Source organism: Cetorhinus maximus, chromosome 8, assembly GCF_964194155.1.
Source record: "Cetorhinus maximus chromosome 8, sCetMax3.hap1.1, whole genome shotgun sequence".
Lineage (NCBI taxonomy): Eukaryota > Metazoa > Chordata > Chondrichthyes > Lamniformes > Cetorhinidae > Cetorhinus > Cetorhinus maximus.
The window spans coordinates 129251-152267 of NC_135886.1; the positions used below are offsets into that span (position 1 = coordinate 129251).

The following is a 23017-nucleotide window of genomic DNA, read 5'->3' on the forward strand; positions in this document are numbered from 1 at the left end:
GGAGCATCGAAACTGGTCACAAAATAATAGTGCAGAACCACCATCTTGCACACACGGACTAACGGTGCAGTTTAAAATTGAAATATAAGTGCAGAGCAGGGGCCTGAGGCAGTCTGGCAGGATTGCACTGCTGGACTAAGGGGCCCTTTCTGAGGCCCCTGCTCTCTAACTTCTTGGTACCACAAGATTAAAATTCAGTCAGAGCTGAGTGAAAGTAGGATGACGTTGTTAAGAAGATAACCATTGGAAACCCTGCCCTTTACCATGTTGTAGCAGGGAAATGTAGGAGTCACTGGCTTAACATCACAGTCACAGCATTTCAACATTGACAGACAGGAATGTTTAATTTGGGAATATAGGCAACCATCAAGGAGGCTCAGCTGCTGCGTATGTGTCATCCCAACAATGAAAGGCTTTCTTGTGCTTTGCAGAATTGGTATTGGTAAAGGGCCAAAGGGCATCCAGTCATTAATCATGAGCAACTTATTGTAAATCAGTATTTTGCTATTATTCCAGATCTGAGATTGGAGCAAAAACAGGAAATGCAGGAAAAACACAACAGGTCTAGCAGCGTGTGTGGAGAGAGAAACAGAGTTAACGTTTCGAGCAGCTCTGAAGAAGAGTCATACGGACTCAAGATGTTAACGCTGTTTCTCTCTCCACAGATGCTGCCAGACCTGTTGTGTTTCTCCAGCATTTTCTGTTTTTGTTTCAGATTTCCAGCATCCGCGGTATTTTGCTTTTATCTGAGACTAGAGCACTGAGCTAGGTCAGGTCACGCATGTCATTCAAACCTTCTCCAACCTCTGTGGGATTAAGATATTAAGCATCAGGGATGGCATCTTTGTCACCTCGGTGTGTCTGTTAGTGCCTCAGATACAAGTCTGCATCAGCTACAAGGATAGTAAGGCAGAATCCACTCAAGACCTTTACAGCTGCCTTCAGTTCAAGATTGTGAGCTTCACTATTTTCAACTGTTATTCATTAATCTATTCAATCTATCATTTAAAGAGGAGGACAAAACAATAATGGATCCAGGGCTCAATGCTGCCTTTCTGAGGGTTCTAATAGAATGGAGGAGAAGAAGGGACCGGCAACACCGAGCATAGCTTCAAAAGGAGGCCCCAGCTGAGGTCCAGGGTTCAGGGGAACCACAGCAACAACATGAGGATCAGGAATGATAGACCCAGGCCATGGAGGTGAGTGGTTAGACCGAGGGTCCTATGTGAGGTTTACACTTGATGAAGATAGCCAGGCTGTGAGATTCAATTATTTTTCAGCCATCTCAGGCTTCCCAAGAGTGCAGGATGCAATCGACTACACGCATGTGACTTTGAGGACTCCATGGCAGTAGCCCCTAATGCTTATTAACCATTAGGGGTTTCATTCCATCAACATTCAACTGGTGCGTGTTCATCGGAAGCACATGATGCATGTTTGTGCCAGGTACCCTGGGAGTTCCCATGGCTCATACAACCTGAGTCACTCCCAGGTGCCTCAAATATTCAAAGCGCCTGAGCATCTGCAGGGATGGCTGCCTGGGGATAAGGTGTATCCACTGAAAAGGTGGCTAATGACGCCTGTACGTCAGCCTGAGAGGGCCTTGGAGGAGAGTTACAATGCAGCTCACACCTCCACACAGTCCCTAATCGAGCAGACCTTTGGTATTCTGAAGATGCGTTTCTGATGTTTGGACTGCTCAGGTGGGGCACTGCAGTACACTCTAGACAGAGCCTCCAACGTCATTGTTGTGTGTTGTGCCCTTCACAACCTGGTGCTGCACAGGATGATCCCTTGCCAGAGGGAGAAATGGGGGAGGATGAGAGTTCCTCAGAGGATGAAGAGCAGGAGGCCCAGGAAACTGAAGAGGGTGATGAGGGCCAACTTCCACAGGTTGATGCATTGAGGAAGCGTGACATGGAAGAGGTACCCATAACACATAATTGCCACATGATTCCAGGAGGAGTAAAGTGAAAGCAATGGGAGATAGGCACATATCTCCTGGCCCTCAATGCCATTGCATTGTATTGAAAAGGATGTCCAACCAGTTACATCGAGAACAAGTTCAGCATTCAAGCTTGCACGTCCCAACCTCATGATTGACCTGGCCATGATCTCTAAGAAGGACAGTGGCGCATTCTGTATGCTCATGCTCTGGGAACTAAGAACAAGAATGCTGTGGCAACTTGATGCAGCTGTCACCACATGAATGAGGAACTACAGTGGCCAGTGAGATGAGGACATGGTTGGGGATCTAATCCTCCAGTCCATATCTTGTCCTTTGGCACTACCACTGAGGAGACACAACTGCCGCTAATCCATCAAGTCTGCTGAGCTGCCCTCACACAATGGTGTGTCGCGAGGAAGAAGGGTTACAAGCGCTTTAGTCACACACTTCCAATAAAGCTTTTAATACATCTCCCTGACATCACACAAGGATGCAGAAACTATCTTCAGTGAGGTTGGCATGATATGAATGTTAATCTCACAAAGGGAGATGATCACTCAGTGGGAGGATAGCTAAACCTTGCAATAAGAAGATTCATATGCAAATAATATGTGGCAGTTTGACACAACTGAGTGGCTTGCCAGGCATTTAAGAGTCAATCACGTTGCTGTAGGTCTGGAGTCACCTGTAGGCCAGACCAGGTAAGGACGACAGATTTCCTTCCCTAAAGGACATTAGTGAACCAGATGGGTTTTTACAGCAGTCAACAATAGTTTCATAGTCGTCATTAGACTTTTAACTCCAGATTTTTATTGTAATTCCAATTTCACCGTCTGCCATGGTGGCATTCAAATTCGGGCCCCCAGAGCATTTCCCTGGGTCTCTGAATTTCTAGTCCAGTGACAATATGACTGTGCCACCACCTCCCCCAAAAGCAGAGGCAGAAGCAGTCCATGTCCAAATGCAGCAAGACCTGGGCAATATCCAAACTTGGGCTGACAAGTGGCAAGTAACCTTCATTCTACACAAGTGCCAGGCAATGACCATGTGCAACAAGAAAGTATCCAACCATCACCCCTTGATATTCAAAGGCATTACCATCGCTGAATCTCCCACTATTAACATCTTGAGGGTTATCAGTGACCAGAAACTGAACTGGACTATCCACATAAGTACTGTGGCAAAAAGAGCGGGTCAGAGGCTAGGAATTCTACGGCAAATAACTCACCTCCTGACTCCCAAAAACCTGTCCACCATCTACAAGGCAGAAGACAGGAATATGATGGAACACTCTCCACTTGCCTGGATGAGTGCAGCTTCCAGAACACTCCAGAAGCTTGACACCATCCAGGACAAAGCAGCCCACTTGACTGGCACCCCATCCACAAACATTCACTCCCTCCACCACCGATGCACAGTAGCAGCAGTGTGTACCATCTACAAGTTGCACTGCAGGAACTCACCAAGGCTCCTTAGACAGCATCTTCTAATCCCATGACTCCTTCCACCTGGAAGGAGATGGGGACACACCACCTGGAAGTTCCTCTCCAAGCCACTCAGCACCCTGGCTTGGAAATATTTCATCATTGCATCACTGTTGCTGGGTCAAAATCCTGGAACTCCCTCCCTAACAGCACTGTGGGTGTACTTACACCATATGGACTGCAGCGGTTTAAGAAGTCAGTTCACCCCCACCTTCTCCATGGCCAAATAGGGATGGGCAATAAATGCTGGCCTAGCCAGCGAATCCCACATTCCATGAATGAATAAGAGAAAAAAAGTAATCTCAATGCATTCAGTTGACCAAACTACTCAAATAAACATCAAATGTAGTCACAAAAGTGCAATATTTATACAGTGGTTGCATGCCTGTGACCCAACAGTGATTTCAATATTTCTTATTTTTCCTGACTCTACCACCATGCCTGGATGTAGCCCTGACATCCTCAGCAGAATGGGGCAGCTTGCTGCCTGCTATGTCCTAATGTCTGTGATGATCTTGGTGGATATCCTCTCGTGGCTGGAGGCCTGAAAGTCACCGGCCTGTTAAGGGTCTCCTGCTCAGGGGCAAATACACCCCCATTGACCTGAGCAGCTGGAGTTCATGGGGTCATAGGCAGAGGGGACTCTGAGTGGTTGGACAACTTTGGAGTGTCCAGAGTGGAGGCCCTCCGGTGTCCGGCTGATGCTCATCCTAACTTTGGGTGCCCGAGGGCAACTCCCTGATCCCTTGAGGAGAAGGGGCACCTGGAGGGAGGTCAAGGTTCCTCACCCCCTGTCGCCTAGACACTGATGGTGCCCACCAGTGTGGCACCATGGAGTCCAGGGCTGAGTACAAATCCGGAAAAACCTGCTCGACCAAGGTCTTCATAGTGGTTGCCAACCTTTCCATGATGACCTTGAGGGGCTCACATCAGGCAGAACACGGCAGCTTCCTCCATCCTTTGCTCTAGTCCGTTGAGTGACTGCTGAATCTCTGCCTGATGTTCTGCTGCCTGTGGTTATATCTCCAGTATTGAGTTGGCTGCTTCTCACAGAGGCTCATCATCTGACTCAGACTCAACAAGTGGCTGATTGACAGCAGCCCTCAGAGTGCTGGAGACATGGGATGTCCCTGCCTCCAACTGCTGTGGAGATGTTCAGTGAGTTGTTCTCCAGTGGGTGAGGCCAAGCCTAATCTTCAGCTATAGAAACATAGAAACTAGGAGCAGGTCATTTGGCCCTTTGGGCCTGCTCCAACATTCAACATGATCGTGGCTGATCCTCTATTTCCTTCTTAAACATACTCAGTGACTTAGCCTCCGCAGCGTTCTATAGTAGAGAATTCCATAGGTTCACCACCTTCTGAGTGAGAAGTTTCCCCTCATCCAAGTTCTAAATGGTCTACCCCGTACCCTGAGACTGTGACCCCTTGTTCTAAACCACCCCCCAGCCAGAGGAAACATCATCCCTGCATCCGGTCTGTCCACCCCTGTCAGAATTTTAAATGTTTCAATGAGATCCCCTCTAATTCTTCCAAACTCCGTTGAATACAGGCCTATTCGGCCGAGTCTCTCCTCATACGACAATCCTGCCATCTCAGGAATCGGTCTGGTGTGAGGCACCGAGGTGTGTCCCTGTGCTGGTGGAGGGTACAGGTGGGCACAGCGACGGTTCTTCCTCAGAGGCTTCCTCAGGCTCCTTTTCCAAGGTGGTCTGGGGCTTATGTTGTCCCCCACCCCCTCCCTTGTGTGCCTAGGTCTGCTGGTGCCTTTAAGAGAGAGGAGATCATTTGAGTTTATGAGCAGGCAGATTATGAAATTTCATGTCACTCACTCAGATTGTCAGGATGTGATAAACTCATGGAGGGCTCATCCCTCCTAGATTGCTGGGATGATTCATTTTACCCTTCCCCACAGGGGCGATCCCTGTCCCCAGCCAGCTCAGCTGCATCCTCCTCAAGTTTGGTGAGGGGCAGGATGTTGGCTGTCCCTCCTCCAATCTGGGATCTTTCCCTTCTGGTATGGTCCAGCTCGGACTGCATGAAGGGAAAAGAAAGGAATACGATGAGAAGGAAAGGAGCAGAGGGTGGGAAACATGCATGTCCCCTGCGTGTGGAGCCCTCCCCAGAAGGAGCTGAAGATGGAGTGTGAGCAGAATGATAGATGAGTTGGTGGTGATGTGAAAGCATCCATAAGACAATCAGTGATGATATGTGTTTCCCGCTAATACTGTGTAAGAGCCCTGAAGAGAGAAGCCCTTTGAGTACATGATACCATGATGAGAGTTGGACATTGGAGGGGGTTGAAGGTTGACTGACCCTGGCGGATCGGATGAGATCATTCATCTTCTTCCTGCACTGGACGGCGTTCCGGGTGCGGTGGCCAGTTGCGCTGACCTGTCCTGCTATGGCCTCCCAGGCCGGAGAGGCAAGGCTGGTGTACTTCCTGGAGCTCTCCCTGGGATAAAGCATATCCCTAGCTGCTGTACTTTCTGATCAAGGCCTGGAGGGCATCGTGACAGAAGCAGATCACAGCCTTCTTCTTCTGGTTGGCAGACGTATCTGAGGGTCTCCTGGAGATAGCTGGTCTTTAGAGATGGAGATGTATGTGTTCAGGTGGGGTTTAAATTTGGCACCTAGACTATTGACCCCATTAGGTAACATCAGGGCAGACAAATCAGTTCCTGACCTGCCAGTTGATTTGGAGAGATACTCACTTGTGCATAATTAATGTGTTTCCAAGCAAGGAATCGGGCTGAAATACCCGCCCACTCGGACAGCAGTAGATGAGCCACAGAACCCACCTACAACCACACTTAGTTTCAAAAGCAGCAAAATCCACCCTTTGTTTTGGGTTTTGCCAGTGTGACCTTGTTGTGTACGCCCACAATCTACAAAATACAAGCAACTCAAGGAACTTGCAGTTGGTTCAATCCGCCAATCCCTAGGATGTACTGTTAAATGTGATTCTGTGATTGGCAATTGAGACCCTAACAACCAAATTAAGCTAATGAGTCGCACTCATTACATGACTCACTCACACTTGCTCGAAGTGATAGACATTCATAGGCAGGGATCGGATGCCTGCAAACAAAAGGAACATGGTCAAGCCGTGCACCATTTTTAATATTTCCTGGGAACTTGGGAAGCCCATAGTTCCCCATTGCTCTCTCCATGGCAACTCCTCCATTATTCAGAGTCAACTACACAACCAATCAGCTTCACTCTCTCCTTTAGTTAAAACTTTTGTGGTTGTTTGAAATTTGGTATTTTTGCATTTGTCCTGATGAGTGCAAATGAAAAGTTTCAGTAACATGTCTCTCTTTTCAGCAATATTCAATCTCTCTGATAGCCAGAATCAATATAAGAATCATTTCCTGAGTTTGTGCTGGTGTTGAGAAAACCCACCTACTCCCAGCACACACTGGACAATCACAGGGATGATGTCCACACAGACAGTGGTGCCACATTCTGGAAGAGATGCTAAACTGTTCCATCGTCTGCCTGTTACTGTGGATGTAAACAATCCCATGGCACTGTGTGAACAACAGCCACACGAACAGACAGAAGGTGAAAAACAGATGACCTTCTGATGAAAAGAATCTTCTTGTTACGTGGCCGTTTTTACCACTTTGGTTTAGTTCGATGTGAAAATAATGCAACACCAAATGTACAATACTGACCAGCCAAGAGACGTGCCTTCCCCATCCTAGTGCTTTGAACCTGTTCAGAAACTGGTTTTCAGTTTGCTGGAGTCTTTGACAGTGTGTGCACAAAACCTAATCAAGGATCTGTAGAAGAAAACATAGAAAAGTAAGTAACTTGCAAAGAAACAATGGGTGGAATTTAATGGAGGCCACTGGAGTGGGATTCAGGGTCGGTGGGGGGCGAGCGTGGAATTGTGCAGGACAAGAGTCAGAGTCCCGATACTGGGAAGAGAGAAGTGGATCACACAGGGGGCAGGAGGGCAGTGAGGTGGCACTGCCACATGGGAGCAGCGGGAAGGTAATTCAACTGTTGAGAAGCTCATTAACTGTAATTTACATACCTCTGGCTGGAATTGAAAATAACTTTTCCAATTTAATGCGTGGTGTAGGGGATCCTGTACCTTCAGAAACCCAACTGTTCAAAGCTAGCGAGTGACAGACAGGCTGTCAGACTTTGAGTGGGAGTTCACAGAATCACACAGTGCAGAAGAGGCCCTTCGGCCCATCGAGTCTGCACCGACACGTGAGAAACACCTGACCTACCTACCTACCTAATCCCATTTACCAGCACTTGGCCCATAGCCTTGAATGTTATGACGTGCCAAGTGCTCATCGAGGTACTTTTTAAAGGATGTGAGGCAACCCGCCTCCACCACCCTCCCAGGCAGTGCATTCCAGACCGTCACCACCCTCTGGGTAAAACAGTTTTCCCTCACATCCCCCCCTAAACCTCCTGCCCCTCACCTTGAACTTATACCAAAGTAGAGCTACCTTTGATTGGAGTGCAGTCTTTCATTTGAAGCACAGGGATGGTCAGAGTTATTACAGACGAGAGGGTCAAATGTGAGGATCTGAGAGGCAGAGCTTTAGAGAAAAAGTTCAGCGTAGAAGAGCTGAGGGGCAACTGCTGGACATTCCATCCAAGGGCAGCAGCCAGTGAAGGGAGTGAAATCCAAATATGGGAATCGCCCACCCAGTTCTCCTGGGGCCAAGGGTGCTGGAGAAGAGGCTCAGAGGAAGGGTACACCAGGACCAGAGTCACCACAACCAGTACTGGAGGAGCAGCAGGAGGTATCTTGAGTGCTCTTGTTATCAGCTCGATAATGACTCATGACAAACCATAGCTGGCATTGTACCATTCCTCGGCTTCACTGCGAGGGTAGCCGGAAAGAACCACCTCGGCCTTAACATTATGATAGTGATGAGAACACGGGAGGTTCTAAGGCAATCTTGTGTGCGGTGGGTTGGTCTGACCATTGGGCTCTTTCAGGGACTTGGAAAGATGATGGACAAACCTGCCTCGCAAAAAGAGGAGAGGTTACAGGTGAAATCAGAGTTCAAATATTCTTTAGTCTTTGAGCACTTAGGACTGTGCTGCTCTTGCTGGCTAACAACTGTGGTAGTCTTGACATCTTCTGCTAGATGGAAAAGAGCAAGGACAACGCTGCATATCTGCTCAGAAGAGAGAAAGGCTGATTATGGACAAAGTACATCAGTTCAAAGATTTGTTTGGGGCCATACCTCAGTGGTTCAAGGATCATGCCGATGGCTGGGATTCAGACTCCCCTGCTCCATAAAATGGAGTGTCCATCATTCAAATCCAAAGGCCTTGGAGCCATGGCTCATCACCTGACAGGACTGTCACACTAGCACCTGAATCTAATTTAAAATTAGTGAGATGACCATTTCCTCGGATATCAGCATTGCAACAGGAAGGGCCGCTCTCTTTGATCTTACCCAGGAAGAAAAGCTGTATGCATTCTCAGTTTCTGTCTTGACCTCATGGGTGACCTTTGGGCTGTGCATTGCTGGAGTTTTGACTTGGACAGTTTACTAAGTTTTCCCTGTCTGTGGCTCTGGAGCATTGGGCAGTACTCGAAGGGCACCGACCTATCCTGTGAGGGCAATTTGCACCACAACACTGGCAAGATCACCCTGCTGGGTGATTCAGGAATTGCTTTACTTGACTTAGCTGTTCCCTGCATTTGTATGACTGGATCTGCTGAGGGAGGGACGGTTTCTGCCCCATGAAGTGTTCTCTCCCCTTCGGAAAGCCCTGTAATGTTCACACAGTTAAGACAGTTAACTCGCTGGATTGCCTCATCAGGAGTAAAATCATCTTTAGTTTGCAGGAGGTCAGAGAGTGAATTTCCTGCAACAGCCATCATGGTTCTGCCTCAGACGAACCATATTCACACTTCTCTGTCACCCTGTAGAGATCATTTATGAAGGAGTCGACAGGTTTCACAGGGAGTTGGGCTCTCTTATTAAATTAAAATCCAATATTTTATTGGATTTCAAGTTTCAATAACTGTCGAAGGATTTTAACACATAGTTGAATTTTGCAGATGATTTATTAATAGCTTGCTGTGCAATGATGTTGCCTGCAATTGGCCCAATTGAGGAAAGAAGTGTACTACCTTGTTCTGCTTCTGATTTTTTATATAGACCTCCAGCAGTTCTGTATCTGAAAGGCCTCCACTTCCAATGACTCTGATTCTGTGACTGGTCTGGGCTATGGGTGAATCCCGGTAGAACTGGGAATGTGGAATTGTAATCTATGCTGAGGAATTTTAAAAGTGTGGGTACAGCACTAAGAGATTAAAGGCTGCCAAATGGCATCACTGTTCTCTGCTGATCAAAGAATCTTTCCGTGCTTCCTGGCATTTGGTAGGCTTTTCTAATGGCAGCAGCTCATTTCTGCTTGAAGAAGAAGGGTCCGCAATGGCGGCATGGGTTGGTTGGCTGTCAGCTTAAGTTAATCAGCGGTGCAGCATTACACGTCAGGAGGCTTAGAAAGGAGCTGTGGGCTTTGCTGGTTCACAAATCGGATGGTCGCAAGGTACCCAAACAAGAGGAAATTATTTTCTTTCTCTCTGAGCTCTGGAGGTCATCCAAGTCCTTCTAACCATTGAAAAGGGACATGCACATTCTGATAGTGACTCCACTCTGTCTAGCTTCAGTCCATCATTATCTTTCCCATGGACACCCTCTTTTGCCTTGCACGATCATTCTTTTTAACATTTAATCACTCTTGCTTTCCACTCTCTCATACTCATTCCCTCTTCTTCTTGTCTCCCGTCTCCTCCCATCTTGCTCTGCCTCTGTACTGTTTAAAACTTGTTACATCTCTAACCTTCACTATGCTTCCTCACAGCCCACTTCCTGTAAGGACCCTATTGTATTCTCCCAGTTTCCTCAAGTCCATTGCGTATGTTCAGACGATCCAACATTCCATATTAGCATTTCCGATATGTCTTTCCATTTGCTCAGGGTCCTCAATTGTATCCGTTCTATTTCACGCTCTTCTGCTCTCACTCATTTCCCTGCTTCCCAGATTCACAATAGGGCTCCGCTTGACTGCCAAACAGCCTCTGTATTCAGAACATCATTTGGCACCATTTCCCCCACCTCCAGTGTAATGTTCCTACGCGGCTGGAGCTGGGGATTGGGGTTAGTGATGGGCTTCTTTCAAACAGTGCTTCTGAATGAATGACTGAAAAGCGGTTTCTCTGGACTAGCTGGGCTGGAATTCAAATAAAAATGACCTCAACCTTGCAGGCTTTGAGCTCTGCCTGCTGAAGCTGGATTTCCAAGGAGGATGCAATGGAGTCTTAGGCTTGAAAAAAACTTTTACATTTTCTTTTTTACTTCCAGGCTCTTCTGTCTCTGGAGCTTTTCCTGGTGAGTTTTCTCAGTGCCTGTAGCTTCAGTTGAGAGTTCTTTTCAGTTCATAATCTGTTGAAGGTGCCCTTTTACTTAGTTTTTCTGCATTATTGCAAGGATGAGAGTTATCCCGATAACCCTCTGGTCACCATGAAGAATCCTGCTTTAGATACCAGGAAGTAGGCTTTGTAGTCTTGCGTATATTAACAGCAAAACTTCATTAATAGCTTATAATAATTTACATATTTACATTAGAAGGAACAGGCATGAATCTGACTCCATTCTAGGTCTTGATACATCTCTGTCCATCTCTCGGCTGACACTAGCTCTGGGTCATGTGCCTTCTGAAATCACTGTGTGGGCAGTACAATACTCAGTGCCACGTTAACCTTGTGGGTACCAGACACTACTACTACACAAGCCATGCATTTGCTTAAATTTGTCAACAAGTTGTTCTCCCATGTTTAAGAAAAATAGAAATTAGACCCCACAAAACAATCAGATCAGACGCTCTTTACAGGTTTGTTGTTTCAGTGGCGGACGTTTGGAGAGCTTCATAGATTAAATAGTTGGGAGCGTTTGCTGAGATACATGTGACCCATCATGACAGCAAAGCTAAAGCAGTTTATCAATATGCTGCAGCTGAGACTGTACTGCTAAATATTTCCAGTGCTTTATCATATTTATACACAAGACACAGGAGAAGAGCTTAAACGATAACAGTGTGATTGACACAAGCAGTCCGAGGGGAACCGGCGTATAAAAGTGAGTACAAAGTATGTAATTTCATCAGACTAACAATTGATCTATTACATCTTTTAAAATGTTAAGATAATTGTGCAAATCTGTCACTACAGATTGCAGGTTCAGTTTCTGACCTTAGTGTTTAATTCACTTCCAGTCCTCTTCAAGGAATGCCAACCTTGAAGAAGTTTTGCTCTTCTCTCCGTCAGGATTTTCGTATCCACCTCTTCTTGTCGCATCCCCCCCCCCCGCACCCCCCCATTAAACCAGCTTATATTTCACCCCTTTTCCATTTCTCCTTAGTTCTGTTGAAGAGTCATAAGGACTCGAAACGTTAACTGTGTTCCTCTCTGCAGATGCTGCCAGACCTGCTGAGTTTTTCCAGGTATTTTTGTTTTTGTTTTGGATTTCCAGCATCTGCAGTTTTGTGCTTTTATCTCAGTTTCTGACCTGATTGCCATAGTAAATGTCTCTATGGTGGAGCCACATGGACCCATGTTACCTTGTCAATGATTTTTATTTGGTAACCCCAATTGGGAATAATAAGGCTTTAATGTAACATTAACAGAATCGATCATACTCACAGAATTTAAGCAACAATTAACGGAATCAAGATTGAAATTACAGGGTCCCAGTCTCTGGACGGCAGTGCAATATCGCAGGTCTTGTTCAAATCTGCTGTCCTTTGGCCCTTCATTTATATCCTTTGTGTGCATTTCCCTGGATCAGCCAACATGAATTAGCTCCAATTTGTCTAGTTTCAACCAACCATTATCTTACACGACCACTGCCTAGAATGAGGTGCAACCTTCCCCACCAACCAAATGTCGAATCATCCAAACAAAGGTTGTTAAAGGTTAACGAGATTGAGGCCATTCAAATCTATCCAACCATTGAAAAGGTACACCCACATCCTGATCGTGGCTCCACTCTGTCTCGCTTTAGCCAATCATTATCTTGTCCCATTGCCACCCGCTTTTGTCTTGTGTCATCATTCATTTTCCATTTATCCACTCCAGCTTTCCACCCTCGCATACCTAGCCTCCCCTTCCATCTTTCTCTGCCTCTGTACTGCTTAAAACTGGTTACATCTCTAACCTTGACTATACATCCTCACACCCCACTTCCGGTAAGGAGTCTGTTGTATTCTTCCAGCTTCCACTTCTCCATTGCATAGGTTTGGATGATCCAACCTTCCATGCTAGCACTTCTGATGTGTCTTTCCTTTTCCTCAGGGTCCTTAACTGTGTCCATTCTATTTCATACACTTCTCCTCTCACCACTTCCCATCCCTCCCAAAACAACATTGGTGCTCCGCTACAACAAAAACAGAAAATGCTGGAAAAACTCAGCAGGTCTAGCGGCATCAGTGGAGAGAGCAACAGAGTTAATGTTTCAAATCCGCATGACACTTCTTCAGAACAACAATAGTTCTTGTATTCTCTTAATACAAGAGGGTTCCCTCAATAACCCTCTTGTCTATTAAATCAGCCTTCATATTCAAAAGATAATCTGGCATCATTTCCCCCACCTCCTGCTTGATGTTCCTATCAAACACATTTTCTCCTCCACTTTCTGCTCAGTCCTAAATCACACCCAACACCTTCTTGTCAGGAAGATATAACAATGTTATCGGAGTGTATTATAAAATAGTGGCATCTATGTCTATATGTGTCTATGTGTTTGTGTGGGAGACTTAATTGAATTAATGGCAGCTGGTCTGAAGGCTTTGATATGTTAAAAGATAAACCAGGTTTGAAATGTGAAGTAGGTAAACATCGGTGCCAAATGAACATTTGCATTTTTAAATAAACCAGGCCAGATTGATTTCAAAGGAGGGAGTGAAAGGTGTCACCCAGTCAGGTGAAGTTCAGAAACAGTGTGTCTATTTTTCCCAAAGATTACTGATAAAATGAGTACTATGAGAGATTTCTATCATTAGAAAGGTAAAGTCCAAAGACATAGTGAAACAATGGGAGTTTGCATTCAAAAAAATATAAAAGAGAGAAAAGATAAAAGCAAAATACTGCAGATGCTGGAAATCTAGGACAAAAACAAAAATACCTGGAAAAGCTCAGCAGGTCTGACAGCATCTGCGGAGAGGGATACAGTTGACGTTTCGAGTCCATATGGCTCTTCATCAGAACTAAGAAATATAGAAATGAGCTGAAATATAAGCTGGTAGAGGGGGGTGGGACAGGAGGAGCTCGATAGGGGGCCAGTGATAGTTGGAGGCCAAGAAGAGACTGCCAAAGATGCCATAGACAAAAGGACAAAGAGAGAAGGCTGTGTATAAGGGTCAGCATTTTAAAATCTATCAAGTGTGAAAAGCCTTCAGCATCTACACCTCAGGCTGCTGTTTATGAAGAAATGAAGTGAAGGGAACTCACTTCGAATTGGATTATTCAGGGTATCATGTTCCTTTGCCTGGGTCTTTTAAAATCTGTGTGACTTACTGTTGCCTTAGCAAAAGTGTAACTGGGAGTTAGGTTAATTAGGAGATTTAGAAGTTATTATGGTAGTAATTTGTAGACATATGATGTGCTGAAAATCATTTATCTTACTCATAAATGTTTAATCTAGTTTTGTAGAAACCTAAAAGACTTGGTTGTCTTATTACTACTGAATTCAAGGCATGCATCTCGAAATTTATACAAATTGTAAAACAAGTTGTTTCAAGTTTCCCTCTAGGATTTGAACAACTCAGCTCTTCTGTTTTGACTATGGGTCACTTTGTTCGTGAACCAGTTGCACGCTTATTTGTCGGCTGGCAGACACCGAGACCAATATGAAATGTAGCACATTGTACTTATTTACACAAACAACAGAGCATCAACAAGATGGGTACTTCCCCAGCCACACTCTACTCTACGCTAACACTTACATGGTAGGTGGTGCTACACAGCTATTGGGTCTTGCAGTCACGCGGTCAATCTGCTCAGTCTCTTAAAGGTATATTACAGCTCAGATCACCACATCAGCATTTACCATTGGCTGTGCCACAACACTCCTCCCTTTCTGAGGCAACTTCGTGGGCAAACACAGGAGATGTGACATCTGCCTTTTTACCTCGTCCTTTCCCTCTGTCCAAGGCCCCAAACACTCCGTCCAAGTGAAAGTGATTCCCTTGAGCTTTGTTCAGTTTGGTACACTGTATTCACTGTTCACAATGTGATCTCCTCTACATGGGGAAGACCAAATGCAGACTGGATAACCGCTTTGCCAAATACTGCCATTCAGTTCACATGCATGAGCCCACCTCCCTGCCACTCTGACTTTTCTGTCCTTGGCCTGCTATGGTGTTCCAACCAAGTTCAATGCAAGTTCAAAGAACAGAATCTCTTCTATCAGTTGGGTACTTTAGTGATGCCCAGTATGTTGTGCACAGGGCATGTTCATTATGAGAGGTGCCTCAGCCGGCGGGGTTTCTGGCTTAAGAATAAGCCATGGTTGGCAAACTCACAGTTAGGGTAGGCTGTAGATGAGTGAAAGATAAGGGAGCGCCATTTGAAGATTTCATGGGGTCGGGATGTTGAGGGCTCAAGATATTGAGATCCAGTGCAATGGGCCTCAAGAAGGGGAGGGCTTATCTGCAAATAGAGCAAAGGCACATCACGTACTTCAAACCATTCAGGGGTTACATAGGGATATCCTCCACAATCAAAATGCCATAAAGCTTTGGTGGGGAAGGCTTGAGAATTATTGGAGGGAGGGAGGGAAATCTGAACATTATGCTCCTCCAGGAAGATGGCAGGGATTGCCACAGCCACACAAGGGAGGGTCTAAGCTGGTCTGCTGGTGAGACCTTAGCACCATCATCTTGTAACCATAAGCAATGGCATAGCACAAAATTAATCTGAGGAATAACTCAGCTGGTGAGGGCTCTGAGGGTCATTTGGAGGATTGGTGCACTGTATTGGGGGGCCAATTTAAGGGCTACCTAACTGAATGGTGTATTCACAAATGAAGAGAGATGCACACCTGAGACATGTCAGGAGCCTTTCAATGATAATGCAGGGAATTAGGAGAGTGAAATGATGAAGGCAATTCATGTGAGGTTAATAATGAGTCATGGCATTGAGAGAACTCTTTGCTTTAACCCCTTGTTCCAAGCGTGCCAATTGCACTGAACAATAATGAGGTCTAGAGGATTTTGGTGACTGGACAAGCTGCAGATGCATCTTTAAAGCAGGAGTTCAGTCTTGGCCCTGGCAGGCTCATAGATGAGAAGTCTCAGGCCCTCCGTCAAATAACCTCAGTTCCTCCATGAACATTAGAGCACATGAGTATCACAATGCGCATACTGTGACAGTGCAGTGATTGAAGATCCCAGCACCTGGGCAAAGCAATATCATAGCAGGCAGTCAAGTCAAGGGTAGGGGGGTGGGTGTGGGAGTAGGTGCAGCTTGAAGTTTCCCTTGAGCTGGCCAGGTTTTCAGTGATGAATAGGAGCCGTCACTGGACCCCAACCAATGAAGCCATGGTCGCGCACAAGTAATCTACAGAAATAGGAGCTTTAGAGGCTCATGCTAACTCATTTTTTTCCCCATTGATGCTGCAGAGAGCATAACTTTAGGAAGACATTGGTTGGATTTGTTGCTGCCTGCATTATCACATGCAGGCAGGAGAAAGGCAGAGACCATTGCGATTGCAGTGCAAGGCTCACCAAAGGGAGGATCTAAACTCTTGAGAGCAAAGGGGCAGCAGGATCCCTCCAGACTCAGAGGATGAGGTTCACAGAAACATTGTACACAGAACATGCATGTCTTAACTGTAGTTGAACGAGAGACAGTGTCGCTGATGCCTCCACATGTCCAGGGCCTTGGAGACACACATTTGCCACATTCTCCAGGAGTTGGTGCCATGGGGACTGGGAGGTCACCCATTGCCAGTGGCTCTGAAAGTCACCGCCACTCTTAACTCCTCCGCGGGTGGTTCTTTCCATGGCTGCACTGGGGACCTGTGTGGGATCTCTCAAACTTCCATGTACAAATGCATACGTGAGGTGACAGACACCCTATTTGCCAAGGCCCACAATTAACGTGCACTTCGCCAGAGATCAAGAGAGCCAGGACCCCAGAGCACTGGGCTTTGCTGAGACTTCTGGATTCCCACAGGTGCAGGCTGCCATCGACTGCACTCATGTGGCTATAAAAGCTCTATGGCAACAGGCACTCAATATATAAACAGGAAAGGATTTCACACACTCAAAGTTCAGCTGGCCTACAAGAAGCAAATCATGCAGATGAGTGCAAGATACCCAGGAATCTGACACGACTCTTATATCTTGAGAAGATCGCAGATCCCTGACAACTTTGAGGGACCACATAGAAACTAGGGTTGGCTCCTCGGTGACAAAGGGTACCTGCAAATGACCTGGCTGATGACACCCTTGCAGCGCCCACAAAACCCTGCTGACAGAAGGTGCAATGATGCTCATACTGCTGCCCGAATATTGGTGCAGCAGAGCATTGGCATCTAGAGGACGCGATTCCGATGCTTGGACAGATCTGGCAGAGTACTCCAGTACACTCCCCAAAGGGTTTCATGGATCACCGTGGTCTGCTGTGTGCTGCACAACCTGGCATTGCAAAGAGAGGAGGACTAGCCAGCTGCTGACATGGAGGAGTTGGACATCTCCTCCAAAGTGGAGGACAATGAAAGGGATCAGGGTGATGAGTTTGAGGAAGCCAAGGGTGCAGGGAAAGAAGCCATACCATGAGCCAGATAAGGCAGGCATGTGCGTGAGGCTCTCATAGTCACCGGATTCCATGAGGCGGGTGACGAGTTGCAGTCAGTATCCTCTTGGACAAGTACCCTCTCCTTTGGGCCCTGCATAAAGAGACATGGAGATAGTGTGGGCAGGACACGTGCCAAGGCAGATGATAAGGATGCCTGCCTTGTGTGGGTGGTGAGTGGAGCAGTGCGTGGCATGATCTACACAGGATATGAGCCCAGGTGGAGATGTGAAGGTGTTTGGAGAGAATGAGTGGTGGTGTGCCTTGAGCTGGAAGTATGTGAGATCCCTGTGGAATGTCATCCTGCTAATGCTTGAAGGGCTTGTGAATGTGTGAGTTGAGGGTGATGAGATGTTTGATTACCCTGCCGGAATGGATGAGATTATTCCTCCTCTGCCTGCATTGGATTTCTGACCTTTTCTGCGTTGTGTTAAGCGTTGACTGCTGAAGACACCGCCTCCCAAGCCAGAGTGGTAGCATTGGTGGACCTCCTCCAGTCATTACTGGTGTAGAGGACATCCCAGCGGACCTTAGCTGCATCCAGCAGGTGGCCCTGTGAATCATCACTGAATTTGGGATCCGCACTCTTGGTGCCATTTGGCGCCATGTCTACCCTGGGGCTACCCTGGCCTGGAGACATTGAGAAGGCTGCGTGCGGGTGTGGGTTAAGTATGGCACCTGGAGGAAAGAACTGCTGAGGCCATGGTGGGGTGAGCAAATCAGAGGCTGCGAGGCTGCAACCCAACCTATTTCCTGTTGCATAATGAATGAGGCCAAAAGGAGGAAACACAGTGGAAAAACTCACTATTGAGCCTGGTAGAAAAAAATGTCTTTTTCCCGCCTGCCACCACACTTAGAGCATGGTTGGGAAAATCCCACCCTTCATGTGGAATCGGTGGGTCGATGTTCTGACTTGGCATATGCTCTTGACATGTCTCACACTTTTTGATGTTGATGTTAATGCCATTGTCCATACCAGGCCAACAGACTGTCTTGCAAGTCTCCTCGTCCGATCTAAGCCCATGTGTGAGTGAGGAAGTTGTTGAAGAATATCAGGTCACAAATATTCCGGTATTATGGCCTGCCTCTCTTTAAAAATGACTCCATGGGGGAGGTGCCTAGCTCATCCCTATAAGGCCAAAATGGTCTCATGTGTTAATGGACATGCTGAGTTTAATCAGGTCGCTCTTCGATGATGGTTTTCCAAAGTTTCTGCAGTGTGGAACTTTATCCATTTCTGGCGCTTCCAATGGCACCCAGCTTTGTGATGGGTCAACCCATGAGGGAATCTAGATCAGTCATGTCTCCAGGGACCGTATGATCAGTGGCACTGGTTGCTCCAGTTGCAGCCTCCCTGTCAGGCATCTCGGCATCTCCTTCCAGCACTGGAGTCGGCCACCTCACACTGGATGCTCCCTGGAATCAGAGACCCACATTCTAGGATTCCCCATCGCTCTCTGACTCCGTTTCACTCAGGCCACCACCAGTTGCTGCTACAGGTTCTGCTGCACCGTTAAATGTGCTGCTTGGCCCACATCATCCACCAGACTTTTGGCATCAAGAACTCCCCCTTGGGAACGCTCTTCTGAGGTTACCCTCCAGCTACAGGTTCAATATCATGGGTGTGATTGCTGGTGTCGAGCCATTTCCCTGCTTTGGCCGAAGTACAGACCTCACAGTTCTGCCAGTACCTGGCAATAATGACAGCCATCCCTGGCCAGTAACACAACCTTCTTATCAGTGCAGCTGTCTTCTCCGACACTTGGTATCCCGCCTGATCATGAATCCTGGTCAATACTGGATGTTGGAGTCTGACGGGCAGGATGCTTTGCTTCACCTCTCCCCCATTGTCATGAGTCAGCCGATAGAGAACTCCACCCTCCTCCCTGATCCTCCTCCAGCACCTCAGCAGTTTACCTGCCCACTGGACTCCTTCATTAGGCAGCATCAAGCCGGTGGACGTTTAGTCTTCCAGTAGAAGCGAAATCTACCCATGTTTTCATCGACCAGCTGAAGCTGCCTGAGGTCCCTCTGCTGAGATGGTTGAGAAAGGTGAAGCTGTGCATGGCTCAACCCCTCTGCACTGGGTTTCGATCTCCCTCAGAAACATATTGGTGATACTCTGATGACTCTCTGCCCAGATTCTACAGAGGATTGGGTTGTGAATGCTGCCATTTGCCTGAGGCATGGACATGGCATCAGCCATAATCCTCTCCAAACTGGCAAAAGTGGATTACCTTCCAGCTGAGGGCCTCAGCGTTTCCATTCCCTTGCTCGGGTCTGTATCTTCTCACGTGAAGGCTGAAGAATGGAGCTGTGCTGGACAGGGTCGCCAGCCGTGGGTCAGGATTTTCCGGCCCTGACACTGGCTGGAATTGTCACGGGCAGGCTGGGAAAATTGGAAGAGCTGCTGACGCTAATGGCTCTCCAAAGTTACCCCTCCCACCCACGACGTTGCCTGCTGGTGTCAGAGCCGGAAAATCCCACCCCTGTGGTGTATGTAATTGTTGAAGGCAATCTCGTTGGCAGTGTCCAATCCTGTTACAATTCCAGCACTTCTTTAGAATATCCCTTGGACGAGCTTGGTCCAAGTCTTACTGTCGAGATAGGACAGCAAGGATTGGATTTGTGCTTCCTGTGCAACAGTCTGTTCCCTCTGCCTCTTCAGCCTGAGATCTCCATCCCTGTTTGTGGCGACAGTCACCTCCCCGATGGTGGCATCTTTCCTGGTTTGGGGAGTCCAGTCCTCCCTCATGATCTGGATGATGTAATCTCGTTTATCAAAGAAGAGCAATTGGGGTTTGCCCATTTTGATTCTCCTCAACTCCCTCCGGACGTCTACATCCTTCACCACTTCAGCTAGGCCATTTTTCAGCTGCACACCCCTGATCGATTGAAAGGAGGGATCCAGGAGGACAATGTGGTCGACCAGCTTCACCAGCTCCAGGGAAACAGGGACCATGTCCTCTCCTTCAGTTTGCTTGTATTCATAAAATGTCTGCTGAAGCTGTGAAAGACTACAGCTGTCCCCAAAAACCCATGCCAGGATCTCAAAGATCCACTGCAGACTTCTTTGATCACCTGCACCTCTCCCCAATATTTCCTGGTGAGATTTCCCACCCAGACGTTCCATCACAAGCTCTGCCTGCTCCCTCTCATTGGGAGATGCCCTGACCAGCTGCGTGTGCTCGATCCAGTCCTCAGGCATCAGGTCATTGGACATGTCCAGTCTTTCCCAAATCTAACCAACTTCCTACCTGTTGGCAGGTGGAATATCCACGATGGAATATTCTGTCCTTTCCCTGCTACGTTAAAGGAAGGCACACTGGGATCTGCGATCTGGTCACTGTTTTAACTCTCAGCTTCACCCTGTGAAGCCAGCACCTCTGTCAGAGCTGTAACTACTTCAACCTCCCTTCCTGACAGAGTCACTTCCAGTCATTTCACCATCTGTTTGATCTCGACCGGGCGTTTGTCCATTTTGTCTGTCATAACCTGACGTCTGCTGTGGAATCCCACTCCTGACACCAAAATGTACCCTGGGATTTAAGAACACAAACTGCACAAAGGTTATAAAACAAGGTTTGTTTATGTCAGTGATATCGAAGTGGTATCACCCTCAAGGGAAAGCGGAACCCCAAGAATCAAACTATTAACAGGGAATATTCACAGCTGATGCTCCAGATCCCTGTCCTAGTTGGCCTCTCAGTTCCTCAACTCAATGACTCACAGGCTTGTGTAGGCTTGTTCTGCTGCCCAGCTCCTGGCTGCAGTCGTGTTCTCTCACTCTCTCTCTCATGAGGCGTCTCAGGTTCAGGGGTGCTGCCAGTCATTTGGACGAGGTTTCCCATTCCCTTCCTGGCTCCTTAGCTATAAAACCTTGTTTTATAACCCTTGTGCAGTTTGTGTTCTTAAATCCCAGGGTACATTTGGTGCCAGGAGTGGGATTCCACAGCAGACGTCAGGGAGGAGTGTTGTGGCACAGCCAATGGTAAATGCTGATGTGGTAATCTGAGCTGTAATATACCTTTAAGAGACTGAGCAGATTGACCGCGTGACTGCAAGACCCAATAGCTGTGTAGCACCACCTACCATGTAAGTGTTAGCGTAGAGTAGAGTGTGGCTGGGGAAGTACCCATCTTGTTGATGCTCTGTTGTTTGTGTAAATAAGTACAATGTGCTACATTTCATATTGGTCTCGGTGTCTGCCAGCCGACAAATAAGCGTGCAACTGGTTCACGAACAAAGTGACCCATAGTCAAAACAGAAGAGCTGAGTTGTTCAAATCCTAGAGGGAAACTTGAAACAACTTGTTTTACAATTTGTATAAATTTCGAGATGCATGCCTTGAATTCAGTAGTAATAAGACAACCAAGTCTTTTAGGTTTCTACAAAACTAGATTAAACATTTATGAGTAAGATAAATGATTTTCAGCACATCATATGTCTACAAATTACTACCATAATAACTTCTAAATCTCCTAATTAACCTAACTCCCAGTTACACTTTTGCTAAGGCAACAGTAAGTCACACAGATTTTAAAAGACCCAGGCAAAGGAACATGATACCCTGAATAATCCAATTCGAAGTGAGTTCCCTTCACTTCATTTCTTCATAAACAGCAGCCTGAGGTGTAGATGCTGAAGGCTTTTCACACTTGATAGATTTTAAAATGCTGACCCTTATACACAGCCTTCTCTCTTTGTCCTTTTGTCTATGGCATCTTTGGCAGTCTCTTCTTGGCCTCCAACTATCACTGGCCCCCTATCGAGCTCCTCCTGTCCCACCCCCCTCTACCAGCTTATATTTCAGCTCATTTCTATATTTCTTAGTTCTGATGAAGAGCCATATGGACTCGAAACGTCAACTGTATCCCTCTCCGCAGATGCTGTCAGACCTGCTGAGCTTTTCCAGGTATTTTTGTTTTTGTCCTAGATTTCCAGCATCTGCAGTATTTTGCTTTTATCTTTTCTCTCTTTTATATTTTTTTGAATGCAAACTCCCATTGTTTCACTATGTCTTTGGACTTTACCTTTCTAATGATAGAAATCTCTCATAGTACTCATTTTATCAGTAATCTTTGGGAAAAATAGACACACTGTTTCTGAACTTCACCTGACTGGGTGACACCTTTCACTCCCTCCTTTGAAATCAATCTGGCCTGGTTTATTTAAAAATGCAAATGTTCATTTGGCACCGATGTTTACCTACTTCACATTTCAAACCTGGTTTATCTTTTAACATATCAAAGCCTTCAGACCAGCTGCCATTAATTCAATTAAGTCTCCCACACAAACACATAGACACATATAGACATAGATGCCACTATTTTATAATACACTCCGATAACATTGTTATATCTTCCTGACAAGAAGGTGTTGGGTGTGATTTAGGACTGAGCAGAAAGTGGAGGAGAAAATGTGTTTGATAGGAACATCAAGCAGGAGGTGGGGGAAATGATGCCAGATTATCTTTTGAATATGAAGGCTGATTTAATAGACAAGAGGGTTATTGAGGGAACCCTCTTGTATTAAGAGAATACAAGAACTATTGTTGTTCTGAAGAAGTGTCATGCGGATTTGAAACATTAACTCTGTTGCTCTCTCCACTGATGCCGCTAGACCTGCTGAGTTTTTCCAGCATTTTCTGTTTTTGTTGTAGCGGAGCACCAATGTTGTTTTGGGAGGGATGGGAAGTGGTGAGAGGAGAAGTGTATGAAATAGAATGGACACA

The 23017-nt window shown here is 46.5% G+C and overlaps 1 protein-coding gene across 1 annotated transcript in view; it reads right to left on the minus strand.

The window, feature by feature from the left end:
- The window catches only part of LOC144684049 (chitinase-3-like protein 1), a 45608-nt gene extending 27718 nt beyond the window's left edge, over positions 1-17890 (minus strand). Inside the window, exons 1-2 of the mRNA XM_078547764.1 lie at positions 17788-17890; positions 8431-8553 (exon numbers count right to left, since the gene is read on the minus strand). Of these exons, the coding sequence (XP_078403890.1) occupies positions 8431-8553; positions 17788-17890 (226 nt within the window). The remainder of the gene's footprint in view (positions 1-8430; positions 8554-17787) is intronic.
- Between the last annotated feature and the right edge of the window lie 5127 nt (positions 17891-23017).